At 36.4% G+C, this 11,682-nt stretch overlaps 1 protein-coding gene across 1 annotated transcript; it reads left to right on the top strand.

The window, feature by feature from the left end:
• Positions 1-6,214: 6,214 nt before the first annotated feature.
• LOC104104723 (IQ domain-containing protein IQM3-like) lies at positions 6,215-11,682 on the top strand. The gene is made up of 9 exons (XM_009612868.4): positions 6,215-6,796; positions 7,087-7,201; positions 8,173-8,238; positions 8,353-8,441; positions 8,843-8,930; positions 9,201-9,347; positions 9,456-9,548; positions 10,296-10,397; positions 10,998-11,682. Exons 1-9 carry the CDS (start codon positions 6,423-6,425, stop codon positions 11,487-11,489), a joined length of 1,566 nt encoding a protein of 521 aa, XP_009611163.1. The 5' UTR covers positions 6,215-6,422; the 3' UTR covers positions 11,490-11,682.

Genomic DNA, 11,682 nt, shown 5'->3' with positions numbered 1-11,682 from the left:
TCAAGATTTTGGAAAATTTTCGAAGATAACTGTTACTCATAACATCACGAACTCAAATATATAATTTTCACCCAATTCCATAATTATTTTCATGGTTAAATCCCATTTTTATCAAAACCTAGGTGTCACGACCCAAAATCTCACCCGTCGTGATGGCGCCTATCTCGATACTAGGCAAGCCGTTAATGTCACTAAACCACAATTTCTTTTAAGTTTGAAAATATAATATTTAAATACAATACAAAATCTCTCAAATACAAAGACAAACACTCCCCAAAACCTGGTGTCACTGAGTACATGAGCATCTAATATAAATACAAGTCTGGAATATACAGTCTATAATAGTCTGAGACCAAATACAGTATACAAGGATATAGAGAAGGAGAGACAAGGTCTGCGGAACATGGCAACTACCTAAAAATCTCCTGAAAATCAACTGCACAAAATGATCAACTCCCGCTATGTCCGGGAACACTTGGATCTGCACACGAAGTTCATGGTGTAGTATGAGTACAACCAACTCAGCAAGTAACAATAATAACTAAGGAACTGAAGATAATGACGAGCTACACAGTTATAGTTCACTTTCAGTAATTTCAGCAAAGAATAGACATGCTTTCAAATCTGACAGTTTAAGTCAAATCAATTTTATACAGTTCAATTTCATGTAATCCGGATATAAAATGTTTCAGATATTTCACAACAATGACAGATAGAAACCAAGTGCAACAACAAATGCAAAGCAAGTACAGCCTCTCCGGCAACAGTCACTCAACTCATCATTCGGCTCTCAGCCCTCAGCATTCACACTCAATGGGTACCCGCGCTCACTGGGGGTGTGTACAGACTCCGGAGGGGCTCCTACAGCCCAAGCGCCATAATCTGCACGGACAACTCACGTGCTGCACGGACAACTCACGTGCTGTACGGACAACTCACGTGCTATAATATCCTGCACGGACAACTCACGTGCCATAATATCCTTACCTCACTAACAGGCCCTCGGCCTTTCTCAGTCCTTTACCTCTCTAGTCTCTCGGGCTCTCAGAAATTACAAAGATCAGCCCAAACAAAGATAACATAGTGCATCAACAAATATCAAGAAATACTGAGGTATGATATGCTAGTAAAATCATGACTGAACACAAGATAGCAATTAGCAAATAATTCAACAAGTATGTGACCTCTATGGGTCCCAACAGTACTATTACAAAGCCTAAGTATGATTTTAACATGATTTACAGTCAAATTTCTTCAACACTAAGAGAGTTTATAGCTTACAACAGGTTATTCAACTTTACAGTTTTACGGGACAGACCAAGTCATGATCTCTTCGGTGCACGCCCACACGTCCGTCACCTAGCATGTGCGTCACTTCCAAAATAATCACATGACACAAAATCCGGGGTTTCTTACCCTCAGGACCAGATTTATAACTGTTACTTACCTCCAACCGTGTAATTCTCTATTCCGCTATGCCCTTTTCATGAGAATTGGTCTCCGAAAGCCTCGTATCTAGCCACAATTAATTCGATTCAGTCAATACGAATTATTGTAATTAATACCATAAGGAAATACTAATTTCCAATAAGAATCCGAAATTAATCAAAAATTGTTCGTGGGGCCCATGTATCGGAACCCGACAAAAGTTACAGAATATGAGCGCTCATCCAACCACGAGTCTAACCATATAAATTTCACCAAAATCCGACACCAACTCGACCCTCAAATCTTCAATTAAAGTTTATGAAGATTTCTACCATTTTCAACCCAATCCTTACCCATTTGAACTTAACAATCTTTTCACAACCTTATTGGTATGTATACATAATACTCTTACACCCAAGAATCATATTATTAATCCCCCATCTTTACTCCAAACCCGAAATTGAAGAATTAGGGAAAGAAATTCTTACCTCTTTGAAGCCCTAGCAAGATCCTTGTGAAATCTTCAAACCTTGAACAAGAATTGATGGATAAATGACTAAGTCTTCACTTTCTCTCTCTCAAATGCTCTCACCTCTCTCTAAAATATCAGATTTTGGCTAAAAAATGAGCTTTAAGGGCTATAAATCGAAGTTGGGTCGGGTCAAAAATTAGAAAGAATGGAAGCTCCGACGCAGTTATGCGATCGCATAACAGGTATGCGGTCCACATATCTGCCGCATAATTTGGCCTCCAAAGCTGGGCGTTACTGATCCAGTCTGCGGTCATTATGCGGTCCGCATACTTGTTCTGCGATTGCATAATGCACCGCAAAACAGGTCTATGGTCGCATAGTGCACCGCAGATTTTTCTCAAATCTTGCCCCTCTCCTGAGCCACTTTGCGACTATTATGCGGTCCGCAGAGTGATTCTGCGACCGCATAGTGGTCGCAGAAATGACCATTTTTCGACAAAATTTTCCTTTACACATCGGTGCATTGTTCAACCTAAAAAGTCCGAGAAATTTCTACAATCTTTGTACTAATTGATCTACCTCGGCACCACTAAACCTTAATTCCCTTAGCAAAATTTCCCCGAGGTTGTTACACATAAGTTAACATCCCGTCAACTATTTCAACTTAAGCTTCCAACATGAAAGTTCATTCTTCCAAACTAACTCCGAAATACCTTCAAATTAAAACCGACAATTCACACAAGTCATAATACCTACTAGGAAGTTATTCAAGACTTCAAATAGTTGAAAGGAGCGTAAATGCTCAAAACGACCGGTCGGGTCGTTACACTAGGTTTTTCATCTAAACCCAAAATTTTCACAATTTTACATGTTACAATCTCCCCATAATCTATATTTTAAACTCATATTGTATAGAAATCACTTACCTCAAACTGCTAAGTGAAAATTCCTCTTCAAAGAGCTCTATATTCGACCAACAAGTGAGAAAAATGAAGAAATGAGCCTAAATCTCGACTTAAATGCAACCCTTCTGCCCAACGGTTTTTCCGCTTCTGCGGTTCCTTGGCCACATCTGCGGCTCCGCATCTGCGGAAGGTTCATTGCAAATGCGATCCTCCTTAGATGGCCTAAATCCACATCTGCGAAAAATGACTCACTTCTGCGAGCCCCCTCCTGCGGCGTACGAGACGCACCTGTGCCCATTCCCACTTTTGCGGACCCCTGACTACTTCTGCGGTCGCGCATCTACGCCCTCCATGTCTGCATCTGCAGACTCAGCCCACGCAGCCCAAATGCGAACCTGCGGCCAACCAGCCGCACCTGCGGCCAAACCTTCACAGGTGCGAATGCACTAGAAGCCCAGCTGCATCAGCAAATTCTCCAAGCCCAACTTAGTCCGCGTATCATCCGATTAATACCCGAGTCCCCCGGGGCCTCGCCCAAATATACCAACAAGTTGGTAAACATGAGACAGGCTTGCTCGAACTCTCGGAACATGGAAAAAATCACCAATACTAAGAATCACACCTCAAACCAAATCGAATCAACTTATGAACTTCAAGTTCTTCCAACTTCCTCCGAACGCGCCAAATCATACCTATACTACTCGTAATGGTACCAAATTTTGCGTGCAAGTCTTAAATCACCTTATGAAGCTATTCATAGGCTCGGAATCCCAAACGGACCTTGATAATACCAAACCTACAAATTTAAAAAATTTTTAAACCTTCAATAAGCCAACTTTCAACTTTAGGCACCGAAACGCTTCCGGATCGTCCAAAACCCGATCCGGATAAACACCCAAGTCCAAAATCATCATACGAACCTATTGGAACCATCAAAATCCCGATTTCGAGGTTGTTTACTAGAAATATTGATTAAAGTCAAACTTACCCCTTTAAGGCAAATGCTAAGGAACTAAGTGTTCCGATTTCAACCCGAACCCTTCCAAACTCGAACTAACCATCCCCGCAAATCATAAAACAGTAAAAATACACACGAGGAGTCTTATTTAGGGAAATGGGGATCTAAAAAGCAAAATGATCGGTTGGATCGTTACACTAAGCTTTCGCTATGCGTGGGGTCCGGGGAAGGTCGGATCACAAGAGTTTATTGTGCGCAACCTTACCCTACATTTTTACAAGTGACTGTTTTCATGGTTCGAATCCGTGACCTCCTAGTCACGTGGCAACAACTTTACCAGTCACGCCAAGACTCCCCTTCAATATTATAATTATTTATAGATCCCTGTTATCATTTGAGCTATTTGCATCACCTGTATGTTGAGCTGCAAAATTGTTTGGACATGATTTAATTGAAACAAAAAATCTGAAAATAAGAGGTATCACGAAATTACTTCACTTATGACTTAACATTTTAAAATGTAGCGTGTCATGAGCATATTGCTTATTTCTTTCAAGAAAAAATAATAGGAGTAGAATTAATTGAAAATAAAGAAAGAGAATAAAAAAGAAAGAAGAGAAAAATACAATGGCAACAAAGTAGGAGGATGTCAATATTTTGTAAAACAAATATGACCAAATATGTCACCTATTGACTTTAGTCTTTTTTTTTTTTTTTTTCTCTTGCGTATTCATATTATTAAATAATCCTATTTTATCCTCTATCATACCTAAAAATTCCACCTCGTACTTTTAAAAAAAAAATATTGCAAGTTTATTCTTCATATTGTTAGTGCATGACATCATGAAACGACGAAAAATAATACAATCTATTCAAACATTGTATAATCAAAACGATACAATACAATATAAAATAATATAATATAATATAATATTATACTATACATTATGAAACGATATATAACAACCCTCCAAACAAGCTGTAAATGGACTTTACACAAAATGTTAATTTAAATTAATCGAGGTAGCGGATTCTGGATATTAGATAATTAAAGAGAAGTGGTTGGCTGAATTTTGTGGACCTCATGACTCACACATCTAAGCATTACTATTCTTGGTTGGGTTTATAGCTTTTTCTTTTAAATAAAAGAAATTATTGTCAATCATTGACATGAGGATTTATTTTTGTTACTCCCTTCGGTCCATTTTAATTAGTTTTTGGTTGTTTTCATATTTATTACGAAATTCACTTTTTAATATTAATTAATAATAAAATTGATCATATTATTCATAATTTGTTCATTGAAAATATAATCAATACTTCTTTAAGGGCAATGAAATTAAAAGTTAATTAATTTCTTCTTGATATTTGAAAAAATTAAATATTGTAGATCACAAAAAAAAAAAAAAAATTAATTAAAGTCAACCGGAGAAAGTATAATCTAAAATGACTTAGAATTTACGGATTCTAAGGATTTTAATGTTGGCAAATGAACAATTCTATAGAGATGTAAGTGTTTGGCAAAACCTTAAATCGCTTCATTTAATGAAGGAATCAACTAACTAAAAAGATATACTTATTTTAAACCTAATACTTAGGATATTAATGTATAAGTATTTCTTCTTACTTTTAGAATATCTTTCTAATATATAGTGACTTTAATGATAAATTCTTTTATATTTGTTGAATGATTTTTAATATATTTAAATCATACTAAAAGAATTAAAGTACTTTTAATTTAATTTTCATATTTTACTTAAATAAAATAAAAATATATAATTATTATCTTTAATAATATAATTTTAAGATTATTTATTTACTTATAATATTAACTATTAAGTAAATCTATTCATGTCCTTATTCGTAATTTGATACTTAAAAGCATTTTTTGAAAAGTTTGGCCAAATACAAATTATTGCTCAAAAGTAATTTTCAGAGTGATTAACCAAACACAAATTGCTTCTCTCCAAAAGTATTTTTTCCAAAAACACTTTTAGTAGGCAATGGACATAAAAATTATAATTTAAAAAAAATAGTATTTAAAATTTAAAATTATGTTTGGACATACATTTCACTTGAGAAAATGTTACAGTTTTGTGAGTGGAGAATTATTTTTAAAAATTTTAAAAAAATAATTTTGGTTTATGAAAAACTCATTTTCGATTTTTTTTTTAAAACTTACAAAATTTTATGAACAAATATATTTTTGATTTTTTTAAAAAAAAATATTTTTATGAATAAACGGGACCTTAGAAAAATCACTTTAAAAAATAAGTTTGATTTTTATAACTTAGGCCAAACCGGCTATTATAACTCCCTAATTTCTAAGTTGGGCGCGTGGGACTTGTATGCCATAAATAGTTTGGACCCAAAAAATATTGACAAGTGGACTTACCGGCAAAGAACCGCAGTCTCTGCAAATATACAGACTCCACTTGATATTCCGTTCCACTCATTTCGAACTCTGGGTAGTACTCCGTTTCTTTCTCCGACGACTCTCTCTCTCTCTCTCTCACACACACACACACACTCTCTCTCTCTCTCTCTCTCTCTAGAGCTCTCTCTCTCTCTTTCTCTTATACTCAGTGAGTTCGTTGTCCGAATCTCAAGGTGTTGGAGAGTAGTTTATTGACCGAATCTCTCTGAAACAACTCCCTCAATGGAAGTCGAAACTAACGCCGGGTCCAATTTTGATCTCAACAACTCCCAGCCTCATCCTTTTTCGTATAGAAAACTCCTGGACAAGTCCGCTTGTGAACTCTCGGAGCTCCATATTCCCGATTTTCGGAGCTCCGACATGTCACTTGAAGGATTTGGTTCACCGGTCGCCGCCGCCGGTGTAGAATGTGACAGCGGAATGGTTTTGGTTCCGGCGTCACCTGCCGTATCTGAAAACGGTCGCCGGGAATATGATATTGCTGACACCGCGCCGAAGAGTCCGTCGAATGCCGCGAAGAGACTGCAGAAGGTCTACCGGAGTTATCGTACCCGGCGTATGTTAGCTGACTCTGCCGTCGTAGCTGAAGAGCTTTGGTAGGAGTTGTAACTAATCACTATTAATATACAGTATTATTTTACTTGGGAATTTTAAGTTATATACATTCAACCTTTACAAAATATATAATTACAGATACATCATGAGATTAACTTAATTGATTATCTAGTAAAAATGGAACTAACATTAAGTTAAAATTTATATTATCAGTGTGTATTATTTAAATCTTTTTACTTAGAAACTGTGGAAAGTTTTCTTTTTTATATTTCTGCTTATTCTTTTTTTTTTTTTAAATAAAAATTGTGCTAATTGTATTATGTGTATGAAGGTGGCAAGCAATAGATTATGCACGGTTGAATCACAGTACTATTTCTTTCTTCAATTACTTGAAACCGGAAACGGCGGCTTCACGGTGGAATCGCGTCGGCTTAAATGCTTCCAAGGTATTTTTTACGTTTTATTTTGTGAGGATTGATATAAAATATTGCTACCTCAGTTTCGTGTAGACTTTCTGTCGTTTAATATTACAAAAGGCTAAATTTGTCAAATGCAACTTTACATTAATAATAGGTACGTCATAAGGTAATGTCATACGATAAGGATTAAGGCATAAGGGAGGCTGGGAGGTTACTGTTACCAAGCAAAACCTGTATAGAGGTCTTTGAAATTATTCATAATAAATGAGTATATATAATAGAAAAACGATAAAACTGTGTCATTTGGTTCATGGACTAATTATTCCAAGATTATAATGTCGTAATTAGTTATGGTATATTATTACGTGTGAACAATAACACATGGAAATTATGCAGAGATCATGATACCAAACTCGGGAATTAGTTTTACTATTGGTATACTTGTACAACTTCTAGTTTATAAAAGGCATAAATTGAAAATTATTAAATTTCTTATTTATACTAATATTATCATTGTTTTTTATGAAATGAAACTTTTTATTTTTATTTACTAGAACAATGCCCCTTGGTTTATAGTTATTTTTGTCATATTAGGTGATCTTTTGTATAATTGTATTGCAATATCTCTTTTATGTAATTTAATGCATAGGTATCTATTTAAGTTTGCAGATATAGTTATGTGAAATGCTATGCTAGAAATAAAGTATTATATTAAAAATTAGTTTGGTGCACCAAGCCTCTGTAAAAATTACTTTGCCGCGTTAGGGGAAGTGCCTGACCAATGTATGCTGCTTTACTTTGCATTTTTGTAAGAGGCTATTTTCGCCGGTTCCTGACCAATGTATGCTCCTTCAAAATTTAACACATTATATTAGTAATTCAAAATTTTATGCTCGCTTTTTAACATTGTACTAATAATAATGCAAAATATTGCAGCAGATTATTTTTTCTCATCCGCAAAACCAAACAAGTACTAAGTGTATCTACATTCTGGCCAGGTTGGTAAAGGTCTGTCCAAAGATGCGGAAGCTCAGATATTGGCCTTTCAACACTGGATTGAGGCGGTGAGTCTGCCCTTTTACTCTGGCTTCCACTCTTATTTGAATATGCCCCAGCCCCAATTTTACTTTCATTATTGATGAGATATGATATTTGATTTCTGTATTGCGGTACTGTAGATTGATCCACGCCACCGGTATGGGCATAACCTGCATATCTATTATGAAGAATGGTGTAATACTGATGCTGGTCAGCCCTTCTTCTTTTGGTAAGGAAGCTGAATGCTTAAACTGTATTTCAGAAAATTTGCATTGTCCCAAATGTAAATCTTCAGGTGGTCAAGTGGCAGTTGTGTAGTGTTACAGAGGTTTGTGGGATGTCATAGCAGCTTTATGTTAATTGTCATAAACCCTGCATTTGATTCCTGGCTTGGTTAACTCTTTCTTTATTATTGTTTTGGCTACTGTTTTAGTTTTTATGAAATATTAAGAATTGTAATGTCGAATTAGTTGACTGCAGTAGCAGCTTTATGCTAAATGTCGTGTGTTTGTCTGATTTGCATCCGTTGCTATAAGATGAAGCGGCATATGTGCAAATTTATTCCTTAAGATTTTCTTGCAAAGTTATAAGCTTTAGTCTGGGTAGCTTAGAATGACTAAGCATGTGCAGGTTGGATCTTGGAGATGGCAGAAAGGTTGATATCAAAGAATGTCCAAGAGCTAAGCTTCAGAAACAATGTATCAAGTATCTTGGACCTGTACGTACTGAACCTTTTGTTACTTACGCACTACATATCATGTAGTTTAGCATCAATCTCACACTATAACAAACATATGTCCACTGAAATACTTGCACCAATACCGGTTTCTCTTTAGTCTTTGCTGATGCCTTTGATTAGCTCTACCGTACACGATCTATCCTGATCGCTTGTTTTGCATGTCCTAGTGTGCCTTATTTGTCCTTAATCCTATTACCTGATATTAGCACACAGCTCCTAATTGTTCCCTCCTAATCTTTCTGTAATCAGCAAGAGAGAGAACATTATGAGTACATAATTGCCGGAGGGCAAATACTGCATAAGCTAACCGGAATTCTTCTTGACACAACTAAAGGGCCGCCAGGGGCAAAATGGATCTTTGTGATGAGTACCTCAAAAAGACTCTTTGCTGGTGAAGTGAGCGTTATAGAGCTACTGCATAAATTGCTTATCTTTGTTTTCCTCATTATGATTATTATTATCCTACAAATTCTCAGAAAACTTTCTTTCTGTAACGTCTTTCAGAAGAAGAAAGGAATGTTTCACCATTCCAGCTTTCTGGCTGGGGGGGCTACTTTAGCTGCTGGACGACTAGTGGTTGAGGATGGGACTGTGAAGGTATATTGACTTAATTATCGTAATCTCTACATGAATTGGTTGGTTGTATTAATTTAATCAGTACATAATCTCTATTAGACAACATTATGAGTACATAAAAAATCAAATTGATCAGGTAGGTTATCTTTCACTCTGGTTGCAATTTATGTCTTAAATCTAACAATGTAACTGTGAAGCAACCTCAATGGAGGACTACCAAAATGCTATGATGTATATGTTTAGGGTCACGCATATCTCTTATTATGTCAGATATGGTGTTTGTAAGACCTTCCTAATTGAACAATTTTGGCTCCATCGTTTGTATATGGACACTCTCTGTGTTAATACCTTTGCGATTTCCTTGTGAATATGCACCATTTAATTGCATACAGGTTTGTTATATGGGCTCTTTTGCCTCGTTGTACCTGTGTTGAACAAGTATGATATATGTATAGGTATGGGTATTTAGTGCAAATGTTCTTCAAAATACCCTAAAAGTATTGGGTACTTACCTGTATATGTACTGGATATATAACCATATCAAAAGTTCATGTAACATATGCAAAGGAAGAGCTGAAGCTTTAGAAGTAAAAATCGCATTCTTGTCCTTTCCAAAAGCATTTTCTGGCTTAGGGCTGCTTTATCTTAATAGAATGTACAATGCTGCCACCTGAATCATATGCATGCAACTTTGACACCTAACTTAAGTTGTTGTTTACAATGTTTTGCTTGAATTCTGCTATATTCTGACATTTTTTCTCCCTTCAGTCTATTTCACCTTACAGTGGACATTATCGGCCGACGGATGATAGCCTTGACAGTTTTTTATCAATTCTAAAGGAAAATGGAGTAAAAGTGGATGAAGTTAAGGTGAGCGATTTTCATGTGTTCTAGTCTTACGTCCAATTTTTCTCTTTTACTGTCTAACACATGAGAGAGCTGTTCATTGTATTATTTACTTTTGACTATTCAGAAATTTCTTTTATATCAGAAAAGGCACCAAAGAGAAAAGCAATCTCAGTGAAACCCAAATCCACCATCACCTATATAAGCACAGTGGAGTATACTCTCCTTGGCCTACAGCTCAAGATAAACAAATAAGAACTCTTATCTTTTTGATAGGATTTCTCGACTCCCTCAAATGCTCTTCCTTCAATCTGATGCTATAAAGCAATTGCTTTAGTGCCACCTTATCTTTCAAATGCTAAGCAACTATATTCCTTTTTCCGTTTCCTATTTTTAAATTTCTTTCTGTTGCTTTTGCATTGCTTCCTTTGTTCTCTCTCTTCTCTTTTGCCTTTGGGTTGGGCCGAGGGCGGGATTTACCTTCAATGCATAGGGACCGATGCTTACTGGATCCTAGTCTTTTACCATACTGTCTGCTCTGCATCGGATTTGACATGTGGTTTCTTGTGATTACGTACCTATTTCTAAACTAAATATTCCTCATCTTTTGTGATCTACCATCAGATAAAAAAGGCAAATGAAGACTATGACAACTCTGAAGATGTAAAATCCATTGAAAATCGTCCATCTAAACTTTCAACTCCATCAGACTCTCCTCCTCAAGCTGTTAAGGAAGAGGAGAAAGACTGTTCCGCGGAATCAATGGGAGCACCGCAAGCTGAAAGTACAAACAGCTACCAAAGAACGCTCTCTGGTGGCCTTCAGAGCCCAAGAACAGATGTGCCAAAGACTGCTATACTGCAACGGATCAGTTCCAAGAAGTCTACAAAATCATATCAACTCGGTCATCAACTCTCCCGGGTGTGGTCAACAGGTGCTGGTCCAAGAATTGGCTGCATTGCCGATTACCCTGCTGAACTAAGATGGCAGGCTTTGGAACTGACTAATATTTCACCTAGACCTTCTCCATCATCGACTCCTAGGCCGTTTGATGCTCTTTGTTCGCCTACTTGCTCTTCACCTGTTTTTGGCAATGTACTCGTGAAGTCTTCTTGAACGAGAGTTGTTCTCGCTACATTGTGCTACATTGTCCTCAGAAATCAACCTAGTGCAAGGACAAAGGGCTGTTTATTGATTCTGCTTCTTTTGGCTCTTGAAATCAGGCTGATGGATTGGATGATTAGGCAATATGTATTACTATATCGACTTATCATTGTCTCTCAATCCAATCTAATTTCTTTTGTTCCAA

The sequence above is a fragment of the Nicotiana tomentosiformis genome, chromosome 7, assembly GCF_000390325.3.
Source record: "Nicotiana tomentosiformis chromosome 7, ASM39032v3, whole genome shotgun sequence".
In the NCBI taxonomy this organism is placed as follows: domain Eukaryota; kingdom Viridiplantae; phylum Streptophyta; class Magnoliopsida; order Solanales; family Solanaceae; genus Nicotiana; species Nicotiana tomentosiformis.
The sequence above is the reverse complement of the archived record's forward strand: the minus strand, read 5'-3'. Positions and strand labels throughout refer to the sequence as shown.